Here is a 24,332-nt window from a genome sequence, read left to right on the forward strand (position 1 = left end):
TGATGAACTCCTCTGGATCTACAATGACAAGAGGCAGTTTAAAAAAGAACAGATAAATAAATCTGAAAAAAAGCCCTCAGATTTTTTTTATTATATTATAATGTATTTCAAGATACGGGCAGGTACCTTTTTCCTCTGTCCGAAAAGTGTCACAGCCAAGATGAGTCCGAAAATTCATCACACTCTCTGCAGGGACGAAGCCTTGTCTGAAATAAATAGATTAGCTATGAGAAAGCAACTGCATGAATTCACTTTGTAAGAACACATTAACCATACAGACACATGTGAATGTACCATGTCATCAAGGCAGAAAACAGCAACACTCGTTTATCAGCTGATACTATGTAAAAAGCCACTACGTCCTGGTTGTGCAAACAACATGATAATAAAAGAAATGAGATAAACAGTGTTGAAGGCAGCGTCTATACCTGCGTAAACGGTTCACTATTGCTCTCAGGGTGCAGGTTATGGGTTGGTCTGTGTCAGCAGGCTTCTTGCAGATACCATCCAGGGTCACAGATGAGCTGAACAAACTGAGGAAGGAGAACCACACGTTATTGTCAGCTGTGCACTTATCTGAATACAGTGTATCGTGCTCACGTGGTTGTACATGATCTCCTCTAGATACGATTAGCTTAGATAAAGCTAAGCAAATCGGAGTTTGTTGCAGGGGAATGATGGTGAGCGTGTTCTACCTGAAGAGTGTGGCATCAAGGTAACAGGAGTTAATGTGTCCCTGAATCCCTTTCATTTTTCCCACTAACAAAAATGGCGCCTCGGATTCAGGGATAGGTGGCACATCTTCGTCCGTGTCTTCATATGGAGGAACTAAAGAGGTGAGAAAAGCAGATGTTACGATGAAATGACACTTTAACACAGTCTTCGTGACTTTACTGGCAGCTTTAGATGGGAATGATTAATGATTAATTGGCTTATTTAAAGCAGAAAGCTCACAGGACTGTCAGACATGACAAGCAGTGTGTCACTGTGTGCACTGTCTCAAGTCTAACGTAATTTCTTGTCACCAAACCCTGCCAAAGAGAGAAAGGTGTGGGAATATTTGGAGGAGAATCACCTGGAAAAGGTTCTATACTATTTCACTGTGCGTTACACCATTTACGAGCCGTGTGAAACACAGGTATAAATTACAGATAAACAATACATTTTTAAAAAGCTGCCCAAAAGTTTTAAGTATGAATTTTACCTAATCCTCACGCCCTGATCAAGAGTTCTTTTTGGAAAACCTCGCATTTTGCGTTTTTGTCTTGTAAGACTAAAGGATTTTGAGCAATCATTTGTACAATAAAAACTATAATATAATAGAAACATAAGGAACCAAAACAGTTTGAACAGAACTGCCAGGAAAAAAGGAAAATCTGTTCCAATAATGTAAATTTGTGTATAATATCGAGTTTTTATTTCTTGTGTATGCATGTTTTAGACTGGGTAAGGTGTCGAACCTGGAGTGGTGTCAGTGGATTTGAGGATCTCTTTTCCTGTAGAGGCACTTAGAAACCTGCCATCGGGGCTGCACTTTGTGATGGGAACAAACAAAGCTCTTTTCTCCTTGCAAGTGAAAAACCGCTGACCACCATACATCCCATCAGAGCAGCCCTTAACATCGTAGTCCTGGAATAGTGATTTATAACATTAATACGACAGATCACCAAAGCACACTGAAAGCAACTGCACAAATTTCTAGTCACGCACCAGTTCAATGCCAGCCCATTCACCAGTCTTTCCTCCAGGGACACCCAACCACCGGATGACCCCGTACACTGTGATCCCTGAGTTGGAAACCACCTCCACCATGGATCCCACCTCCAAAGGCACTGAGCTCAGACTCTGGTTCTGAGTCAAACTCTGCTCGGTGCGATTCTCTGTCGCCGGCTGTGCACAAGATCCGATGTTTGCAATGCAGCTGTTGCGTGTCACCGCCTTTCTGTTTAAACCTGCAGACATATATCACGATATGTAGAGGTGAGGATGCGATGCCTAGAAAGTCATATGACATTTTCCTTTTTTTTTTAGGCTTGTCACATGCTGCTTCATCAGATTGTCATCCAGCTAACAAAGATCTATATTTGAAGTATGTAGATAGTTTCAAGTGCACAGTCTACCAAAGGTAAAAGAAAGCCAGATCATGTGGCAGTTCTACTGTTCTGCATTCCAGAACAACAGAACCAGTTTTTCCAGTTGTGTAGTGGGACCACTTTCTTTGCATTGTTAGGGTTGTGGTTGGGGAAGCAGTTTTCAAGAATTTAGTTTGCTGTTTAGTAAGAAGGAGGTGCACCATGTTTGTAGTGTGGTAGTGTTGTTATCAAAACAAAAGGACTTTGATAAAGCCTGAGAGCCATCATATGGCTTTGAAACCGACTTGTTAACTTTGTGTGTGAGGCTAATAATCCATTTACCCCCACAAATGGCATCTTTCCACTGCAGTCCGAGGGGGACAGAGTAAGATGGGACCACCTGGATGATGTCTGCAGCACTGAAAAGGGACAGAGGAGGTTTCTTGGATGACAAAGTATGATCGGTGTCCTGTGTAGGAAACAAGGAAAAACAGTTACTGAAACGCAAACAGGAACTCTGACGTTATTCTTATATACAGAACAGAAACAGTTTGATGCATCTGTACATTTGCAGTGACATTATCTGGCTGCAGTCATGACTGATCACTCAGAGCGATATAGTCATCCTTATCTCGGTGCATTTTAAAGCATTAAGGTTGCACTTGAGAGCACGTGCAGTTATCTGGATGATCGTGCACTCCATGATTTTCACAACTTGAATCATCAAATCAAAATGTAAAAATAGATTATAAAATGAACTCACCACAAATTCCACTTCAAAGGCAAGCATGTACAGGTCGTCTTTATTGTCTTTCCGTCCGATTTGCATCAAGTTCTTCACCAAACCGGGAAGGTGTCCGTTCTTGTGCTTCACCACCACCAGGTCGTCCTGAGACAGCTCACAGATGGCAGAGAACAGTTGCGGGTTACAGAGCAGCTCCAGGCGTCTGCTTGCGCTGGAAATGAAGAGCAGGAGCTGTGCCTGGTGGCGGGTCAGCGGGTACATGTCCTCTATCTTCACCAGGCCCCCGTTCTTGGGGGTCCCTGGGTTGCTGTTCCCGCCGTACAGGAGCCCCACGAACTCTCCACGCTTCGTCTCCGACTCTATGCGCCCGATACATCCTCGGCAGAAGCCTTTCCTCGACTTCCCGCGAGTGACGATGAAAAACTTCTCGTTTAAAACAGTTCTGGGCTCCATTGAAACCCTTTATTCCCACCACTACAGTCTGTCAGACCGGTTGAAAGCTGATACTGTGCTTATATAAGCAGGTAACCTGCAGAAATGCGATAGAAATGCTGTAACAATGTAGCCCAATAGATATAATCGAGGATACTTCACTAGAACCACAAGTTAGACGCATTTTCAAATAAAGCACATTGCCTGATTATTTGCAGGCTTTGTCATGGATAAAACCCTGACTTATAAGGTGAAATATTACAGACGTGATTCCCTTTAAGCTCCTGTGAAAGTTAACCTAGGTTCACAGCAGGATATAATATAGGCGTCCCCAGCTCTCTAAATGAACAAACGAGCCTGATCTTTGAACTTACTCAAAAAGCATTCCCAACTTACAATCATTAACGATTCGGTTTATTGTTTAAAACAATAATTTCAAAAACTGACTTACTGCGATCATGAATTAAGAACAATAAACCTTGTTCGTATCCGGTTAATCCACTGCTGGAGCATGAATTAATCGCGCTTTTTTATTACTATTCTTTTTTCCCTTTTTTTTTTTTTTTTTAAAGCAAGTGACTCCAGCAGAGGTGAATCACTTCCTCTTGGCTTCTGCTGTGGAGTGGGAGGGTTGAACTACAGGCATTTAAATGCTGGCCTGCATGTGACCGCCAACGCCCACCTGACGGCGCTCGCCTTCTCCGCCCTAAAAGTGCTCTCTATGAAATCTCTCAATCTGGCAAATATTTGACTGCAGACTGATTTAGAGTTAAGAACTATTGATGCGATCAGCTGACTGTAAGCTAATATGAATCTTTTTTTTCTTTATTGAAGTATTTGCTGTCCAACTTGGAGCTTTCGTTGAATTTGACTGATCATTAAGAGACGAAATTTAAAGCAGCCAGCGGTTGCACAGGTCAAGAGTTCCTGAAAGGTCTGAGTGCAGTTTGCTAAAAACAAACAAACAAACAAACAAAAAAAAACAGGGTCACATACTGAATTTTGCATCTGTCAATTTTATAATTGACAGAGGTCAAATCGGACTAATCAGCCACAACATCAAAAGCACTGACATGCTGAGTGAATAACACTGGGCCGTGACACTCGTCTGTTATGTAACTTTGAAAGATCGGGTTGGATTTACCTAAACACCCATGATGACAAAACACCTGCTCCACCAGAAGATTACATGTGACTCCCTCTTTTTGTTTCATACACATCAGTAGATTTGATATTAAGAAGTGCCTCTGCTGCAACCTGATGTCTGAACACAAACCTTCTGCTTATCGAGGATTACTTTCCCTCTTATACATGAAGTCACCTAATCTAATTACCAATGTATTACACTCTGGTAGCTATATAAAAAAAAAAAAGTAACCAACACACTGGGGAAAATGTTTACAGTAACCAAGAGTTAGACTGCATTGCTCCCAGTGGCACGTTTGCCCTGACTGAATACATGTGACGTGTCCTTCTCCACCACACATTCTACATAGCGTGATGCAGCTATCTTGAAAGTACATCAGTTTTACATAACAGAAATTATTTTCTTCTGCATGCATGTACATGTTTTCTTAACTGGCATTAAATGACAGTTAATTTTATATGAGCAACTAAATCACGTTCCTTTAATTGGAACATGTAATATGAATACTCAGTTTTGTCTTTTTTCATTAGTAAGTAATCTGTGTTGCTGGCTGTCCCCTGTTGGCTGATTGTAATCACCAGAGAACTTTCATAAATTTACATCATAAAGTACAAGGACATCTCTATGCTTGTGAGAATATTTATTTCAAGAATAAAGTTGAGGAGAAAAACAACACTGTATTAAACCACCAGTCAACTGAGGCACTCCGCGGCTTAATAAGACTCCTCTGTCCTCACTCTTTGAACTGCATGGGCCTTTGCATGGAAACTCTGCCCACTTTCTCCTTGATAATGAGCTGATGGGGAGGGAAATTAGAAAGCAGGAAGTTACTATAATAATAATAATAATAATAATAATAATAATAATAAATACATATATATTTATTATTAGTTAAAAAGGCAAAAGGTCAACTGCAGAAGGCAAAGTGATACTCACAGTGAACAAGAAGTTTATTTGGTTCAAACTGGTGATGGAGCCCTGTCAGGGAAAAACTGTCATTTTTCTCTGTATGGAAGAATAATACGTTGACCAGCATCTGAAGCATAGAAACAGTGTTATCGTCAAATATTTTTACAAAACTGAATGTGAAGCCAACTTTCTTCATAATGTAAGGAGATCAAACCTGGGTGATCACACTCAGGGCATTTTGTTCACCAGAGGTGCTTACTGCCATGTGGATCCCACATTTATGCAAAGCCGGCACCACTATAATGGGCATGAGAAGCGACAGGGGCCGCTTTCCTGGCTCGACACAGTTTTCCTGTAAGCGAGTAACAGTCGATTGTAATATCTAAAACTGTGCCTCATACCTGACTGATTTCACAGCCTGAGATTTTTTGATGGTGTTGCACCTGATTAGTTTGAAGTTGTTCTCTGCTTGTATTTGGCCAGGAAAAATCAAGGATGAGGCTGTTAAGAACGATGCCTGATTGAGTTATGAGTCTGCTCCCAAATGGTCTGCTCAAGGAACTGCAGGAGGATGAAGATAAAAGCAGAGGGGGAAAAACAAAACAAAACCATGTAACATTTCCAAGAAGCGCATACCACACATATCTTGGTTTGATCATCAGAGTCACACTGTAGGCTGTAACCCAGTCACCTTGCAACAGACACAATGAGCTTATCTTGTCCCATGACAATGACCTGTCCAGCCACCAGTTCTGTTTGGGTGGAGTGGATAGGCGAGAGGTACTCAGATGGAGATGTGTGGGAGTAATTCAGCTGCTGCCCAAAGACTTCAGCCTGACTCTTGCTGTGGCAGGAACAGAGAAAAAAATCAATTTGTAGTGGATTTTGGATTTTATGACACAAAAGAATGATATTAGTATAAACTAAGGGCTTTTAAAGTTAAACAAAGATGAGTGGATTTAGAGCCTAATAGTTTGTGACAATTTTTTAATTTGTTTTTTTGAATAGATTTGTTTTTCTTTAGAAAACAAGGACATAGGAAAGTGACTTCAATCTTTTTCTTCAATCTCTCAGAACTTTTTAAAAACAAAAAGGAAAACTACTATTCATGTGAGGATTGACACTATCCAAGTTGGATAAGAGTGCGTTTGGAGGTGTGTTCAAGTATGACTTTTAGTGACTCAGACCTCCGGTGTAATGCTTCAACCCTTAATATACTTGTGCTTTCTCAACTGGGACAATACCTCTGTTGTTTCTGGGTATAGTGGGATTTTTTTTTCTGCTTTCTTATATTTTATTAACTCACCATTCACCAAAACAGTCTAAACACCCACTACTGAAACCAGTCATTAGCTGTAACCCTAACAGTGATTATGATCCTGCAACATGTTTTACCTCAGCATGTCAGAGAGCGCCTCAGTCACCGAAGAGTTATAATTAGGGTCACCCAAACCACTGGCCATAGCTAAAGCTGTTTTCAGGGCCTTCATGGATAGCAAACAAAGCACACCTATGTAAGAGAACTGCCATTTACAACAGGTCATAATATACAAAGATATCGGAGGTATTCACACCCCAGTACCTCAGCGATCCAGAGGCGTGTTTGAGTTTCTGTTACGTTGCTCTTGCTGATATGGAGTCCCTCTAACAAGTTGAGAGCTGATAGCAACACTGCACCAGCAGATGGAGGAGGAGGAACCTGAATTATAAACTCTAAGGCAAGAATAACAAACTGCAGATGAAGACGTGAAGAAAATAAAGATAATTTTATCAATTCTGGTGTGTAAAATGTCACCTTTATCATTGTACTGGGCTTCAATGGGTAGCTCTACATCCACACTGTAGTTACCAATGTCTTCTCTGCTCAGTACGCCTCCATTTGCTTGTACCTTTGTAGTGAAAGGCAATGCCGGACTAAAACACATGTCATATTTGACTCACAAAGTCATGCCAGTTTGTATATGTATATCAGTCACCTCATCTACAATCTCTTGAGATAGGTTGCCATGGTAGAAATTCAACAAACCAGCCTCCAGGACTCCTGCCAGGCGAGGCAACCTCACATATGAACCAGCACTCAGAGGTCTTCCATGTGGCATGAATGCATTATTGAAGCTTTGAGATTGCTGCTCACCACTCACCTTTGATATAGCATCAGCTGTAGGAGATTTTAAAAAAAAAAAAAACCCAAAAAAATCCTGATGTTAAAATTATTGTATTTATTATTGTATTGTGAAGGAAGAGAGGAGAGAAAATACAAAGAGCAGCAGTTTGTCTCACCTAAACTGTGAGACACATTGAAACCTTCTCTTGCTACAGCTGCAGCTCTGCTGACAACATCCTCCCATGGCAGACTGCAGCAGATTTATGGCATGACGTGTGACAAAAAAAACAACAACACCTAATTAAAATGAACTTTTCTATATTCTTACCCTCCGTACAGTGTGTGGGCACGGTGCAGTCCCCTGAGCATGCCTGGCACTCCTACTTGCAGACCTGCCTGAAAATAAATTATAGGTGCAAATGAAAAAATGCAGATGTTTCAGGATTCCTCCACCCCAGCCTTTATACTACCTTGGCCTGTGAAACATTGTGCAGCACCTCCCTTCTGAATGCTTTAGGAGCAGATCCCAGAAAGTTGATCACCCTGGTTTCATTCCTGTGTATGTCATGAACGAGCATGATTCCTCCTCTACAGTGAGGAAATCAAAAAAGGTCAGGGACTTTCGTGTGTATTTATAAATAGAAGTCGCATCAGCATTGAGCAATGAGCAAATCACATACCCACCAACACCTGATACGTGTGGATGAACGACTCCCAAACACAAGGCACCGGCGATGGCAGCATCCACACTGGATCCACCATCACGAAGGACTCTGTGAGCGAGTGCGGTGCAGCGCTCGTGATCCGAAAACAACTCCCCGTGTTGGAAGACCTGTAAACAACTGCCGTGACGAGAAATAATGTGACAGGGGTTCGACGTGCAAATTTTAGACACCATTGCATACCAAACTTTCACCCAGGTAAATCTGCAGGACCAAAGCAATTGACACTGGCATGGCAAAGATGGTAGACAGAGCGTAGACAGTTATTGGTGTGCCTCTGCTGGAGCAGTCCTCATCAGCCTCCTGATTGGATGGACTTTGGTCAAACAAATTTGTGCCATTAGGTGCCAGCTGTTTCAAATGGAAAGGATCTGTGGCAGCAGCAAGTGAGGAAAAAGCAACTTTAAACTGAGTTGAAATTTGTTGGGTTTTCAAGGCAAATTTGAACCAAATCTAAATAAGATGCCTTATTTACTAGTACTATATCTTTGTGTTTGAACTCTACCTCCCAATTCCTCACCATAATTTTTAGTCAAGTCACAAGTTAAGTCACTGGGTGATGAGCCATCAGCCAGCTGATTTGAACTACCAAAACTCTTGTAACCAAGTGTTGACTGCTTGTTAAGTTTTGTTTTAGGAGACGCCTCCATCCTAGCCATATCACAAGGTCTGAACTTCACGGTAAACCTCCAGATTACACCAGTTCCCCACCGAGCGCGCTCCTCCTGCAGCAGGAGCAGAACACAGCAGGTGCAATTTCCTCCAAACTAATGAGATCAACTGTTTGCATCTGTGAGAGAGTGAGCAGTTCACTGTCTGTGGGACATCGCAATTTCACTATAAACAAAAGAAACAAACAAGCTGCAAAATCATACTTTTATTGATGTATCAAAAAAAGGTTCTGAACCAACAACATACAGGGAAGTGCATGGTGTCAAACATAGCATAGCACTTGGTCCAACACTGTATAAATTTACCTGTGCACATACACAAAAAAAGAAACCTAGCGTATCTCATTTTATGAGGTGAATTCTTCATTTCAAATTCAGATACAGTACAAGTTCAAATGCTAATGTAGCTGCCTGGTAACAGTTAACTAGTGTTGGCACATAAAGATTAAATGTTTAGCTTAATTTGCAGAAACGTGGAAAAGCCTACAAGTGTTTTTGTTTTGTTTTTATTTTTTGTCTGTCTTCAGTTGCTTTAGCTTTTTGTGTGAGTGTGGCAATCTGTAGTGAAGAGATTCAGTGGCTGAGGCTGCGACAGCCTGGCTGTTGGAGGTGGTAGGAGTGGTGTTGGACTCCTTGGCGAACACGGTTCTGGCGTTGAATAGCGTTGCGGGACACATGATGCCGCTCTGCCAAAACCTTAGCCTGTGTCATCTTGGCTATAGCTTTGGGCTTGGACAAAGAGCTGAACACGGACTGAGCGCTGGTCCCAGTACTCCCGCTTTGTGCTGTGGGCTCGGCATCTGCAACGCTGGCCAGACACATAAAATAAATCCAATAAACGGACAATAACGCTTTTCCTTATTGTCTGCATATAACATATATTAAAAAAAACACTGTTACAGTGGTAGATGCTCACATTAAACACCGCCAGTTTAAAACACTACTAATTTAAATGCTTGCTTTTAGATTTTATCATATGTTTTGAATCCCTTAATAAGTTGGCATCATTATATTTTGCTGATCTCTTAACACCTTATGATCCCCTAAGGCACAGGTGTCGAACTCCAAGCCTCGAGGGCCGGTGTCCTGCAGGTTTTAGACGTGTCCTTGATCCAACACAGCTAATTTAAATGGCTAAATTACCTCCTCAACATGCCTTGAAGTTTTCCAGAGGCCTGGTAATGAGCTAATCATCGGATTCAGGTGTGTTGACCCAGGGTGAGATCTAAAACCTGCAGGACACCGGCCCTCGAGGCCTGGAGTTCGACAACCCTGCCTTAAGGTCACTGAGATCTGCTGATGTAGCTGGGTTGGGGATTGAGCTTTCTCATTTTTATTCTTTGGCTTTCAAACCAGAGTGAGAGCTTAGGTATTTAGGCTTTTTTATTTTTGTGATTCTTCGGATATCTTTACTAATGTGTGTGGGCGTGTATGCTGTATTGTCCTGTTTCATGTGCACCACTTTGGTCATCTTTGTTGTTTTAAACGTGCTTTATAAAAAAATGGACTGGACTTCTTTCAGTTTCCTCTGAATCTCTGTTTTTCAGTGATATTCATAATACGGTCATCTCAGACTCATTAAAACTCTGGCTATCAGCACAGATACCCCACCTACAGACTATTCAAAACTTTGTTTACACGAGGCAGCCAATCAGAGCAAAGATGTCTTAAAAAGAGGGTGTAAAGGGGCTGCATCAGACCCAGTATAGGATAAATAAAGGATTACTTTGAATTGTGAATCATCTTTACTTTACTAAAGTCAATGAATATAATTATGGAGCTAGAGATTAGCGTAATAGGTCCATTTATTAAAGTATTTTAACTTTAAATATAATACAGAAACAAAAAAACAAAAGCATGCGATGACCTCACCAGTCAGTTTCCATGTCTGTTCCTTGAGGAACAGAGCTGGATGGTTGGCTGTCAGTCAACATTGCATCCTGGTTTTCTGCTGAACCTGCCTCTGTGAAGACAGAAGTTGACCTCAGTTATAAGACTGGGTAATAACCCAGTGTATGCTAAGCATAAGAGCAGGGCGATATGACCAAAAATATTTATCACGATATACATTTGAAAATTTGCGATGACGATATAACTGACGATATAATTGACACTAGACAAAATACTTTACATCTCCACAACTTTATTAGGGAAAAAAACATCAATCTATTTACAATTAAACAAACAGCTGTTTTTATGTGCATAAAGTTGTATAAAAATTTAACAGTGCAAATGCAAATTCCTTGCTGACAGTTTAAGGCATTTCCAGTGGAAATGTTCCCTCTAAGCTGTGCGCGTGCGCAATTGCGCACTGCTGGCACGCTCTCTGCGCACAGAAAATCTGCGCTGCACACACAAAAAAAAAATCTAGCCTGAATTGAAATTAAAATTAATACTTTAACAATTCTGTTTTGCAGTGTTAGTCAGTAAGTGACTGGCTGCTCCCGTATGGGATTAGAACGATGCCACCTTATCCCATAGTCCAGCCAATGATGCGATTCACATTCGTATATACGCAGCTAATCAGCGTCGTCGACAGGCTATGACAGCGTCCTTATGTGCTGACACCGGTGTTTTAGCTAGCAAAGCGGCGGATGTGGAGTGAAGCCACGTTAATGACAACGTGTACAACCATTGGAGATGTGAGCAGGACAGACGGAACAATTGACGGAAAAAGTGTGGACTTTATACCAGTTTTTAAATCGTGTTGATCGGCAGAACAGCTGATTGTTCTGTAAATAGTTTAAAATGTTTATTTAAAAACTGCCTTGGCTGCATTTGTAGGTAAACAGCTGCAAAAAACTTTGTTGTTTGCAAAACTCAGTTACTTTTTTGAAGAAGTAACTATATAATTAATTGCCCAACATCGGTCATTATATTCTGTATTTTGCAGACAGAGAGTTACAGACTCTCTCACAGACCACAGACTCGTAATACAAGTCAGAGCTTTATTTAAAAAAAAAAAAAAAAAAAGTTGTGTTTTCAAAATTGGAGTTCAAGTTATTTTTTATAATAACTTAACATACGACACAGGTCATGAACAAGATTTTTTTTTAATTTTCATTGTATGTGGGCTAAAGCAGTAGTCTAACATAAATGCTGTAATTTGATTATTTTAATAACCCATGTAACTTGGATGGATTCGATGCTGGCGTGACCACAGTGCACACGTCTGCTGTCGCTCACAGTGGTCCAAGGGAGTTTGTGTGTTTGCTCAGACACATGAAAAATTAGAGGAAACATTGCACACGGGATTATAAGGGGCACTGTCGATTTTCAGAAAAATCAAAGGACTGATTTTAAGTGTGCCGTATTTAGCATGCTCTACCAAAAATAGTGCTTTGTTGTGTATCTGACGGACGAAAGCCAAACCAGTTCCACACCACTGAAGTTGCAGCATTTTTACAAACCATTTCTGGTTCATCCGTTTCATTCAACGATTCGCTTTCGCCCTTCTCATTCTCCGTCGCCGCCATGCTTTTTCTGCCATGTGCGTATGTAAACAGAGGCAGTGAGCATGTGCATTTTACCCATCTTCTATCGCGATATTTCATTTTCTTGTCGTTGCCCATCATTATACCGGTATTACCGTGAACGGTATGATATGCCCCAGCCTAAGCACTGTACTCGCGTGTAAAAACAAACACTCAATATCAAGGTGTGCAGTTCACGGACTAAATAACTAACAGATGACCTACTGAATCGCAGTTCTCACACACACACACACACACACACACACACAAACACACATACATAAACATACATGAAAGAAGTTTAATATCTTGTTTAACTTTGTTTGACCATTTTTGTGTTAGCCTGTTGGAATGATGTAAAATATGTCACTGTTTTAATATGTTATATTACTGACAGACACTGCATGACTGACCTTGGTGAGTGACAACATGCCACCCTTCCTCCATCGTGTCTCCAGCCTTGACATCTTCGGGGGTCTCCTCCTCTCTTCCAAAAAGCATACGCGCGATTGTTCTGAACATATCTGTTGTAGTTGCTCTTCTTTGTTCTGCACGGTGCTCGGGTGTTACAATGCTCTTCAGCTGCTGTGGGCAAGAGAAAAAAATCAAAAAGAATAAAATATCATTACTTCCTGATTTAATTCAACACAGCCCTTGATCCCCCCCCTTACTGTTTGGGAGTGGGTGATGCCATGAGATCCCATATTACTTTTAACATATTCAAGCAGTCTCAGGTCAGCTGACTGGGATGCCCAATGAAATGTTTAGTAGTTTGCTGGTTTGAATAAGAATGCCCACTCCCCAAGAATTTCATTGTTAGTGACCATCTGTTTCTAGATACATGGGGGAGGGGCTCTTTTCATCAAACATCTGACCAGTGGGAAGCTACGGCACTTAATTCATAAAGATTTATCTCTTATTTTTGTATAAATGCATCAAAATTAAAACACTGCAGATATTATATCATTGAATCATATTTTCATCTCTTCTCGTTGCCTGAATTCATTATCAGATGCATTTGTTGTATATTGTTTCATGTCTTTTGCTCACTCGGCGTCCTCATTTACAATACCAGAAGATTATATCGTATCAAATCAAAAGACCTTAGACGGCCAGCAGTGCCTATCAGTCCAACGCAATAACAAGCGAACGAAATGTAGCTTTATGACAACAATTCAAATGTAGGTTATCTATTTCCCGTCAACGTTAGCAGCCTGTGAGAGCAGCTCTGCAGCGACCTTACCTGCGCTTTCTCAGTTTGACTCGAAGATCATTATGGAGTTTCAGCTGGGTACATATATTCAAAATAAGCCTATAAATGCTACAACGCACCTCAATGCGACTGTTGTTTTGGATTTCAAATATTCAACCGATAGCTCAATAACAGACCCGCCCATATCCCCGCCCACCAGGAGCAGATCACCAATCAGAGGCCAGGAGGGAGCTTGTCGTTTTGATTTGAGTTTAGTCAAAGATGAAACATTTTTGTTAAGATAATTCCCCTCATTTAAAATAATAATAATAATAATAATTTTTTAATGTAACGTTTACGTTTGTTGTTCGGTCTATTCAGCTTTGTAAATCACTTCTATACAAATTACACCAACGTAACTTTTTGTATTTTGCTGCATGACTAAATAAAGGGAGAGATTTTTAGTCGATATTGGGAAGTAATAACACTAAAATTTGACCTTTTGCGGCAAAAAAACATGTTTTGCACGGGAATAAGGTATTTTTTTCATAAGCGGAAAGAACTGGAAAAATATTGGTGTTATGTCTCCACCTATTGGTTTGCTAAAATGATAAGGGAGGTTAACGCATCTTAACATCCCTTGCTATTGTTCCATATTACTGGATGTTTCATTAAAGAAATAGGCCTAAATGAATAAGTATTTAACGTTCAATAACCTATTTCAATAGCAGTTGAATATTAACACGTGTACGAAAAATACTGTATCTTTTGTGAACGTGTCTAAGTCTGAAATTTAACTAGATCCTATACTAAAGCTGAACGCCAATCAAAGCGCACAGCCTATGGCACAGACCTTTTTTGAAAAACTAAGAATCCATGCTCACCTTTATATGTGTGTGCTGCTTCACAGTAGGACCTTGTGGACATCCATGATCGGCTCATTGTCCGTGATGTGAAGGACAAACACGTGCGTGAAATTTACGCAAAAAATCACTGTATGGATGTATGCTTAAATCTGTCAGGTATATTCAATTTCAGTGTTCTTTTTATTTTATTTTCAAAATCAGAAGACTGTGATTTACTCCAGGATTTCTACCTACCAGTAGGACAAACTGATTATTACTACATGGTTTATCATCTGTGTCATTCATGAATCTGTTGTTTTGTGTTATTGTGTGTTATGTTCTCAGTAATTATCTTATTTTTAAATCGTGGATTACTATATCACGTTTGCTGTTCAAACGTGCACAACCTTCTTCTTAGTTTGTTTAAAGCTATTTCACGGGTGACATGACTTGGACGCAAGAAGACCGCTTTGACAGCAAAGTGGTTTCACATGGCGTGAATGGTCATATAGTTTTACTTCCTTTCTTCCAGGAGATGGTGCCGTTACTCTGCTGACGTTGATCTACGGTCCATAAATTGATAAACTGGCATATAGCTTATTCTATATCAAGCTGCACCTTTCTTAAAATGGAAAGTCCGATGACACTTTAAACCAAGTCAAGATGCCGTTTCACAATAGCAGCCAGTGTGTTTTTAAATCAGCATATGGTTATTCTCATTCTTTCATCTGCTTGGAATTATTGTTGCGGTGTTATTATTACGTATATATGGGGTCAGATGTTTATATCCTTCCGTATCTATAATTATATGAGCTTAATAGAGGGCAAATTGTCATCACACCTCCAAGAATCTGCATTATTGCACCACAGAGAGCCACAGTCACCCAAACTGCCATTTACATGCATGTCAATAAAACAATTCGCTATGGTTCCTTCACCTTTTCTCGTCTGCCGCTCAGCGCCGCTGGATTCCTGTGGAAAGGCTGTGAGGCTCATGTTTTTGTTGTCGTAAAGTGTGTTGAGCGTGAAAGCTTCTTTCTGAGCACTTGAGCGGCGATATGTGAGGTGGGAAGGTGGGGAGGGCCCTCGGGGTGAGCACACCCCTACTTGCCTGTGTCAGAGTATTTCAGAACAGAGGCCAGTATTTAGAGACTCTTCATGAAAGCTGTACATATGACTTTTTGCTGAAGTTCCACTTTAACTTTTGGGGCTGTTGGAGGACTTTTTCTCCCCTGTTTCCCACGGATCCGCAGAGCAAGATTATAAACGACTTTTTCGACTTCTAGAAACTGCGCCGTGACCACAGGATACTTTAACGCACAGTTGCTACACCCTCAAAGAAGGACAATGCCTCGATCTTTCTTGGTCAAGAAATACTTTGCTAAGCAAAAGCCAAACTACAGTGAACTGGAATGCCAGAACAGTGAGTTACGAAGTTGTTTATCCCTTCAATGAATTATGAAAGCATCCTTACATAAGCGTCGCAAATGAGGCATGAAATTGTCCCTTTTTCTAACTGTAGAAGTAAAGTTCAAGTCGAATGTAAGAACATTTTCTAAATGTGTTCTGTCTGGTCCGACTACAAACCAGTCTATTCCCCGTTCAAGTTGGGACCCGTTAGATGCACTTTACCCCCCTTCCTGCACCCAGACAGAGCTCCATTCATGTTACAAGCCCTTGTGAATACGTGGGAGGAAGCGGCCACAGAGCCTTCCCATGGCTCTAACTTTATTCTCAGTAAATCATGAGGAAAAGGGGGAAAAAAACCGAGAAGAATGCAGAACCTAAATCAGTCAGGAAGAGAATTCATGCAGTCCACGAGAATAGATAAAATTGTTTTTAGATTTCAGTAATGCATTTACAAGCTTAATATTTAACTTTTGTAAGCTTTCTAACACTGGCTGTGAAATCATCCTCTTTCCTTAACAGACACTTATTTGGAGAATTATACTCTTGCTGATCTCTCATCAGTCAACACCACTGCCACCTGCTTCACCACAGGTTTGGTGTGGGATCTGAGTGTTCTTCCCACCCTTTACCTACCAGCCTCCCAAACAGAACCCTCTGCCAACACAGGGCCCCTGGACCTCAGCTCCCCATCCAGCCTCAGCAGCAATGCCAGCAGCAGTGGAGAGGAAGATGAGGGGCGCACCTCAGACCCCCCTAGTCCTGAACCCGTGCACACGTATGGCCCTCGCCAGCGGATGAAATGCACAGGAGTCATGGCTCATATCAGTCCCCCAGAGGAGGAAGAAGAGAGAGAGACCCCTGCCACAGCTGCCAGGCCAGCTTTCCTCTGCAAACACTGCCCCAAAGAGTACACCAGCTTGGGGGCTCTAAAGATGCATATCCGCTCACACACTTTGCCCTGCGTTTGCACCACCTGCGGGAAGGCTTTCTCCAGGCCGTGGCTGCTGCGCGGTCACATCCGCACACATACAGGTAAGACCCATTTTCACACGTATTGTGCAACACTGTATGGTATCTGGCAACTCTCCAATGGATTGTTGACACATGAATGAAGAAATCTGTGTTACTGAAAATTTGTAGCTCTGCGTATGAGTTGACATCATTGTTAGTCAGCAGCAGGTCACTCCCTTATCATTCAGACTGTGTATGAGGCAGCAGGATATCCATGACAATCAATGTGATGAGCTTAACACTCAATCAGCAGACATTATCACACAGGGAAGCCCTCTGTAGACCTTGCACTCATTGATTACACATTGTGTTTAATGTCTCGGCAACAATGACTCGTCTGCTAATTATCTTACCACTGCTGTTGGTTATCACGCAGAATGGAGGGACAAAAGGTTTAAGGAAAGCCTGAGGGCTCCCTGCTATCACTGAGCACTTAGTACCTGCAGCAACTTGTTAGCGTAATCTCATTTGGCCCTGATTAAATCATGCTAATTCAGTCAGTCTCTGACCCCACCGGTCTGCCATGTGATTCTTTATTATCTTCACAATGTGACTGCTGTGTGTGAGGTGTTAGTGGAAAGCTCTTGTGAACTCAGTGATGCTCGAGTTGTGTCCCTGTATGGGATTTTTACTCACATCTAGAGGGAAGTTCCAGTGAAGTCATAAGTTTCCAAACTTTTCCCTGCAGGTGAGCGCCCATTTTCCTGCCCCCACTGCAACCGGGCCTTCGCCGACCGCTCCAATCTACGGGCTCATCTGCAGACCCACGCCGAGGTGAAGAAGTACCAGTGTAGCGTGTGCTCTCGCACCTTCAGCCGCATGTCACTGCTGCAGAAACACAGCTCCTCGGGGTGCTGCTCCACTTCGGTGTGAGACGGCCTGAAGGGAGGCAGAGGGGACCCACTCAGAGCTCAGGAGGGCTTGCAGCCATGGAGAAGAGGTTTTCACAAGCCCGGTTGCCCTGTTGAGGACCTATAAGGCCACAAAGAGCATGAAATGGCCTGCTTTATGAGACCTGGATGGAATTAAACCTCATTATGGATCTGACTTTACAAGCCTCTTTTTCACCATTAAAAAAACAGCTGACAAGCTGATTTTTTTTTCTTTTTAAATATAGTCCAAGGTCTTGAGGCTGGACCAAATCTGAACTGCACTATGCAGACACTCACTTGATATCAGCTCCTATGTTGCTATTGTGCCCATTCCAAACACCAAATATGTAGTGAACTCATTGGGTTAAGAGGTGTTCTTTCCCGTCTCTGTCCCGGTGCCGGTCAGCTCAGGATCATGGTCGAGACACAGCTGCTCAGAGGTAGGGGTGCGTGGGTGGAGTAAATCTCTTAGCGTGTCTCAAAACACACACACACACACAGACACACAATTGAGTGCACACACAGCTGTCCTCGGTACTGTGGTGTAGATAGACGAGGTGCTAACAGGTGCTACAGCCCTGACCTTCGCTGGTTGATAGCAGGTGACTTCCACTGCCCTTGGTTTGCTTAAGAAAAAAGAGGAAGCATGTCATCACAAAAGAATGGCACCAGTTAGTGTTTTCTTCACCAGTTGGGGGGATCATTTTAAGCCTCTATTTTGGCTACATCCAAACCTTCTCTTTAATCTGATGTGTTTAGGAGATAGGAAAAGCCGTTCCGTCTGTTATTTTCCAAAGGAGTTTCACTGTGCAGCTCTGCCATGCATTCTAGGTTACCACAGTGTTAATAATGTCAGCCAAAGCCATACAACTCAAATAAATACGTGCCTTGAAATTATATTATTTTTGAAACCAAAATGTGCCTTGTGTGTTTACCTCATTTAGTAGTCATGGTTTTAAGAAATGATTGCAGTATTAGTAGAAATTAGTTCTATAAAGTTTTAAAATGCAAAAAGGCTGGGACCAAAGAATTTTGTAGTTTACAGCATGGAGACATGCTTGCCTATGATGTAATGAGGACCCTGTAAATGGACAATGCAAAGATGAATTTTTTAAAAACTTTCCTGAACATTTTATGGCAGTGTTTAATAGTGCAATGTGCAAGTGATGCGTTATGTCATATTTTTGTGCTATGCTTGTGTGTTCAATTCCTATTCCCTGTATTTCGCAGCTGATATCCTTTCATTCAATAAAGTAATTTATGTTTATTAAAACCTGCAAACCGGCTGTTTTATCTCCGCTTCGATGCGACGAAACGAGCGCGGCTGAGAAGTGTTGGTTCATGGAAGTCTGTTTGATCATTAACTGGGAAATTTCTGCTCAGCGCCTTGTAATTAGTGAGCGAAATGACCGGGATGTTGAAACTGAACTGCAGATGTGCAGGTGAACACACTGTGCTGATGATGGATGGAAACAACTGAATGCACCTGCTTCCAGTTTGCACCTGCCATTTACTTATCGTTCGTCACTGTGCAAACATTACTGGATATGTGAGTGTACAGTTAAAAGAACTCAAACAAAAAAACTTCTCTTTCCCCCTTCTGTCCAGCCCAAGCTTGAAGATTTAATTCGCATGTGCTCACCTACCTTTTTTAAAATGATCATATAGGGGATTTCTTATTACTACTTGATTGCAGTGTAAATATGTTGTTCCCTCTCTGGGGAGAGAATTACATTCTCCTCTTCCTCTGCCTAGAGAGTGAGTCAGAAACTGTTTAGCTTTAGTTCCCATGTCTCTCGTGCTCACAGTCAGTAAGTCAGGCCACTAGTCAAGCCAGCAGTCAGTCAGTTAGTTGGAGTTGGTGTGCGTGGGCTGAGCCAGCTGGGCCAACAGAGTGAGGTAAGGTGTTCCACGGCAAAGTTCCCTATTTCCTTTTGAGTCAGCTACCAGCCAGGATGCCTTCTGCAGCATGTAATGGTGACTCACCTCACACAATCCTCAAATGAGATTGTTTATGCAAATTCTTAAACATCTGTGGACAAACACCAACAACCTCCAACATGGAAATAATATGAGGATTTCATTCGAGAATGTGGCTGATTGTGGCTCCTTTTGCCCTCATGTTCTCGTGTGTCTTAGTTATTGTGCTCTTGGATAAAAGCACTATTAAAAGATCAGCTGTTGGATGTTAGCTCAAACTATTTTGATGTCAGCTGGTATGTCCCGAGGTCAGGGTGTTAGCTCTGGCAGCAGACACAGTTGAAACGAGTCCTCAAATTAAACATCAGGTTTGCTCTTGATTGGCTTTTCCTGATGATTTTAATCTCTGTCATATTTCTCATCATCTAAGATTTATAGGATACTGCAGCGATATATGATATGTGTGTTCAGAAAAAGCAAAGGCCTTTCTAGTTTTATTTATTTATTTATTTTTGTGCTAAATGTTTTGAACCTTGGACAAATCTGGCTTTCCTCTATCCTTTATAACTAGGTCAGAGTTTTCCCAGATAGTGCGAAGCCTTATACATTTCCTGTAAAAACACAGGCACATTTCAATTCATTGCTGCATCACAGGTTTTTGTACTTCTTTCTGCCTTTTTATAGAGAATTAAAAACACAACATGCTCCCCTTCCCTTGTTCCTCGGGGGAGAGTGGAGGCCTGGATCTGAAATCTGAGAACGTTTTCCTGCTGTGTGCTTTACAGTGCCAGAGCACTCACTGTAATTTACCAAAAGTGGCTGCTATTTATGCCATAAAGCATGTGTTTAACATTCCTGAACCCCACTGTGTTTGTGTATTCCTCGCTCACTCGCTTGCGCTCTCCCACTCACTCTCTGCCTGCCTCTACTGCTGTATGTCTATTTATGTGAGTGTGTGTGTGTGTGCGAGTAGTAAGTGGAAATGGTCCCTACAGAGCAGCAGCCCTTTCCCTCTTCACAGGAGGATCATCTCTCCCCCTCTGAGACAAGGCGGACAGGAAGTGGGAGTTTACATTGGCCTACTTTACCCAAAAAAGCAGCCCTGGGTCGAAAAGCTAAAGTGCTCATGTGGTGTTTTTTTTTTCTTTTTCTTTTTTGGCTGCTGCAGTTTGCCAGTGCCAGCGCTGTGTCCCATCCCCCCCATCAGCTGTCCCACCCATGGTTGCTCTCGCAGCCAACTTTTTGGGGTGGAGTTGGGTGGCCAGGAACTAACGAGCGGCCTTCAGTGCAGCAGCAGTAAGGGCTCATGGTCTGGGAGACAGGAAGGAGCTGTCAGCATCTCATAAACAGGACTCATCTTGCACTCATGACACACAAGACCTGGAGAGAAGTCTCCCAGGAAGAGGCCTTCAGAGACCCACTTTAGCTTCAGACTGTTGCTTAGTCTGATGCTTACTGCCCCTCTGGATAAGCCATAACACTGACACCGAATATACATAGCTAGCATGTCACACTTGAGATGTTACAGTCACTTGACAGTAGGATGAGTATCACCAGTGGACAAGTCCAAATAAAGTGTTGTAAAGCTGTGATTTAGGCAGCCATCGACTGATTTGAGATTCACACGGGAAAAGGAAGTCACATGAAAACATAAGTGTTTCCAGTCCGTCTGTTTAGGGGTTTGTGGTGTATTATGGTAGAAAATACAGTAGAGTATTCTTTCATTGTTACACTCGAGTTTAATATAAAATGTCAGTATTGGTCACCGTTGGCCTGGCCACTCCACTTTGAGACCCCAGGTGTGAAAGATAACCTCATTACTGGTGTGTCTGTGGGAATGGGAACAAAGCGACACTCGTTCTTCTACTCTTAAGAATAAAACAACTGCTCAGTTTTGCTAGGTATACTCCCCCAAAACCTCTCACCTCACGTGTTACTCTCTCAGCTTCCTCCAGCAAAATTAGCACCTCTCGGTGTCTATCACCTTGCTTAAAGAGCACTTTATTGCTCTTGAATCTTAACGTTGCCTAACATTTGGTGGGAGTTTTTTTCCTGTCTCCCTCAGAGGTCTCCTTGGAGTTCTGTTGTCTCACTCTTAATACAATCAGAGTTTGGACAAGTGATGCAAATGTCAGAATGCAAAGCTAATTCCTCTCCGCTGAGCTGCAAACAGGCCAGAGACTGGTCTGGTAAATAAGAAGGCCAACAGCGGTAACACCACAAATATGCTTAATGATGGATTTGATCAGGCTGCGGAGTTGCCCCAAGGCTGGATTGGAGAAGTGGTTGGGTGGGTTGGAGGATGGGGGTAGGGGGTGCATATTAAAGAGTAATGAATCACACACTCAGTCACAGGGTCGCCGGCTATGAATGTGCTCTCTGTTGGTTTTCCTGGAGCCTGGAGTTTACTAACTGATGACGCAGGCTGGACTTGATCAGAGACATGTGTTGCTGCAGATTCGATGCCAGTGAGAAGCATAGCGAGAAAGAGGGGAGAAGGGGGAGAGGTAGAAAGATGGACGGCGCCTGAGCTCTTTGCCTTGCCTCCATGTGTCCTTCTGGGTACTGGCTTGCACTGTGGCTGATGGGGTCGGAGGGGAGATGGAGGGAGAAAATAGACCTCAGTTATACATTGGAACAGGAAGCCAGAGATTCTCTGAGAGTATCCTGACCTAGATTTTAGTTAAAAAGAAAAAATCATTACTCCCAAATTCCTGTGTGACATCTCAGCAAGCCATGGAGAAGCATGCCTACTTGACACAAGAGCAGCGAAAGCAGAGCTTCCTCTGCCCTAAAATGAAAAATAAAACCAGGTCTCACAATTAAACAAGGACAAGTCTACAGCGTAGGCTGTATAGAAAAGATAGATGCCTGTGACGTCACCCATTGGTTTGTGGACAACCACTTTGAAGCTGGGACTTCAGTTTTTTGAAGAGAGCAATGAGTGCTAAATTATTACTTCTTGAATTGTCTGTTAGTACAAATAACCACAAGGAAAGCTATAGTAATTCCATCAAAAAACATAGTCAGTATTTCCAGTAAAATGACTCGAACCAGCTGCAGGGAAGCTTAGCAAAGAGCTAGCAGGGCTAACACCTGTCCTGGCATCCACCTGTTATTCAAAGCAACCACACCCCTATCAATAAATAGGCTGAGGTTGCTACTGGGCCAACAGCCAGCTCGAGTCTCTGAGAGACTGCTACTATCATAGTGGTGCTTCAACCTTAAAGTTAACATTAACATGCTATCTTGTCCATATGTAGGAAAGCTAACTTTACTTGCTAGCATGGAACTCCAAGTATGCTACATAGTTCTTTTTCCTTGTTTTGTAATTTTGGCATAGCGATCAACAAGGTGAGGATTGTCCAGACTTATAAGCATTTTCCAGAGGGAAAATGCAGAAGTGCAGATACTGCCCATTGTGACTCTTTTCTAAAACTGTAGAAATTATCACTAACTGTTAGGGTCATACTTAATAACCCTCTCCACCTGCCAGAGGAGGAAATATCACCTGTTTGCTACAGGAGAATGCACCTGAGCATACTTTCCCAGAAAAAGTTCAAGACGACGTTGAGCTGTTGCCTGAGGCCTTAAAAGAGTATTATGAAAGAGGTAATGTAGATTTGTGCCCACATGTTGGAACATGTCACTGTGTAACCGTGTGTAAACAGAATCTGGCGGTGTGCTGGGAAACAGATTGCCTCCCCGCTTGCTTCTAACTTTTCAAGATTTTGATTTGTTGAGCTTAGAAAGCTCTGTGTGAAAGCGAGATATGCTTACCCGGGCATGCCAGCTCATGCCGTGTCTAAATGTGTTGTACACTTGAATGTCACTATCTGGAGGAAAGCTGCTAATTGAGTCATGATAGTGTCTGTGGCATGTCATTTCCCATGAACAGCCTCATAAACCACACCAGCATGAGAAACAGACCTGTTTGGAGCAAGAATGGGAGTTTGGTTTGTCACTGCTGAAGTGGAAGATGTCCAAGGTTTCCCATTTGTTCAAGACGGAGATCAAAGAAAGTCAAAGCCAGAGGCATTGCACCCTGGGAACAGATGCGTGGCATCCAAACACTTCCCTGAGACAGTAAACAGCCACGATGTTGCTCGTGTGCGCACACACTCACGCAGAGATTACGTGCAACAGCTGTCATATTGTCATCGATCATTCCTCAATTCCACCTCTCAGGCATCTTCAGATAAACACACGCAGACATAGGTGAGCACAGGCAGACACACACACACTGAGAACTTGTCTGCTGCGTGGGAGGCCTATGCAGCAGCTGTTTATGATGGAAAACACCCGACACTCCCACCGACACCCCACAGACTGTCCTGTCATTGTGACATACCGAGGGCTGCTGAATCCCCAAAGGCTGTGAGGCTTCAGACCAGGACAAGAACGATCTATTCATCAGCAGTCCAGCTTTCAAACAACTCCACCAACCACACAGAGGAGCGGTTGATTCTGCACAGTTGGTTCCCAAACAATTGATACACACAGGCCAATAAGCAAGCACTCGCTCAATCCCAAATCTATGCACGCACAGAAACACACGCACACAGCACTGCACATGCTGAAGCCATTATCCTGTTGCTTGTTAAGTCATTACTCTATAGCTTGTTATTTTCTCAAGCAAGAGAAAGCAATCTATCCACAAAGGAGCGCTGAGAGATTTGCCACCCGACTGAGTCCTGGGATATGGGAAGTTACCCTGAAATTTGAGGAATGTGGTGAGGTTTGAAATCTAAGGAATACAGAAAATGATCATCTACTGGAACAGTGAAGCTTCTTTCCTGGAGTCTCC

General features: G+C 42.3%; 4 protein-coding genes across 5 annotated transcripts in view; 1 reads left to right on the plus strand and 3 right to left on the minus strand.

Moving 5' to 3' along the window:
• Positions 1 to 3,857, minus strand: part of cyld2 (cylindromatosis (turban tumor syndrome) 2) — a 5,893-nt gene extending 2,036 nt beyond the window's left edge. The window contains exons 1-9 of the mRNA XM_085455897.1: positions 3,701 to 3,857; positions 2,836 to 3,346; positions 2,415 to 2,541; positions 1,711 to 1,952; positions 1,461 to 1,629; positions 696 to 828; positions 429 to 533; positions 127 to 206; positions 1 to 18 (exon numbers count right to left, since the gene is read on the minus strand). The exon at positions 1 to 18 is cut by the window's left edge and continues 49 nt beyond it. Coding sequence (XP_085312023.1) covers positions 1 to 18; positions 127 to 206; positions 429 to 533; positions 696 to 828; positions 1,461 to 1,629; positions 1,711 to 1,952; positions 2,415 to 2,541; positions 2,836 to 3,270 — 1,309 coding nt within the window. The 5' untranslated portion in view covers positions 3,271 to 3,346; positions 3,701 to 3,857. The remainder of the gene's footprint in view (positions 19 to 126; positions 207 to 428; positions 534 to 695; positions 829 to 1,460; positions 1,630 to 1,710; positions 1,953 to 2,414; positions 2,542 to 2,835; positions 3,347 to 3,700) is intronic.
• A 1,174-nt stretch (positions 3,858 to 5,031) lies between these two features.
• On the minus strand, positions 5,032 to 8,790 carry LOC146708972 (glutathione hydrolase 7-like). Its single transcript, XM_085458024.1, has 15 exons — positions 8,652 to 8,790; positions 8,315 to 8,502; positions 8,090 to 8,241; positions 7,880 to 7,997; positions 7,738 to 7,805; positions 7,586 to 7,659; positions 7,282 to 7,463; positions 7,101 to 7,194; positions 6,888 to 7,018; positions 6,701 to 6,789; positions 5,997 to 6,149; positions 5,749 to 5,866; positions 5,520 to 5,657; positions 5,333 to 5,432; positions 5,032 to 5,192 (listed from the first exon to the last, which is right to left on the minus strand). Exons 1-15 carry the CDS (start codon positions 8,788 to 8,790, stop codon positions 5,110 to 5,112), a joined length of 1,827 nt encoding a protein of 608 aa, XP_085314150.1. The 3' UTR covers positions 5,032 to 5,109.
• A 203-nt stretch (positions 8,791 to 8,993) lies between these two features.
• tp53inp2a (tumor protein p53 inducible nuclear protein 2a) lies at positions 8,994 to 13,665 on the minus strand. Of its 2 annotated transcripts, none has more exons than XM_085455899.1 (4): positions 13,519 to 13,665; positions 12,689 to 12,857; positions 10,675 to 10,765; positions 8,994 to 9,610 (listed from the first exon to the last, which is right to left on the minus strand). In XM_085455899.1, the coding sequence occupies exons 2-4, from the start codon at positions 12,795 to 12,797 to the stop codon at positions 9,376 to 9,378; spliced, it is 435 nt and encodes a 144-aa protein (XP_085312025.1). In that variant the 5' UTR covers positions 12,798 to 12,857; positions 13,519 to 13,665; the 3' UTR covers positions 8,994 to 9,375. The 2 variants fall into 2 exon arrangements, with proteins under 2 accessions (XP_085312025.1, XP_085312024.1); XM_085455898.1 differs by having other exon boundaries at positions 12,689 to 12,860.
• Positions 13,666 to 15,395: 1,730 nt separating this feature from the next.
• snai1a (snail family zinc finger 1a) lies at positions 15,396 to 18,880 on the plus strand. The gene is made up of 3 exons (XM_085455901.1): positions 15,396 to 15,735; positions 16,242 to 16,754; positions 17,422 to 18,880. Exons 1-3 carry the CDS (start codon positions 15,660 to 15,662, stop codon positions 17,604 to 17,606), a joined length of 774 nt encoding a protein of 257 aa, XP_085312027.1. The 5' UTR covers positions 15,396 to 15,659; the 3' UTR covers positions 17,607 to 18,880.
• Positions 18,881 to 24,332: the final 5,452 nt, after the last annotated feature.

This window comes from Copadichromis virginalis, linkage group LG5 (assembly GCF_057382275.1).
Source record: "Copadichromis virginalis isolate Kocher_CV1m ecotype Utaka linkage group LG5, C_Virginalis_male_GT1.1, whole genome shotgun sequence".
NCBI classification, from domain to species: domain Eukaryota; kingdom Metazoa; phylum Chordata; class Actinopteri; order Cichliformes; family Cichlidae; genus Copadichromis; species Copadichromis virginalis.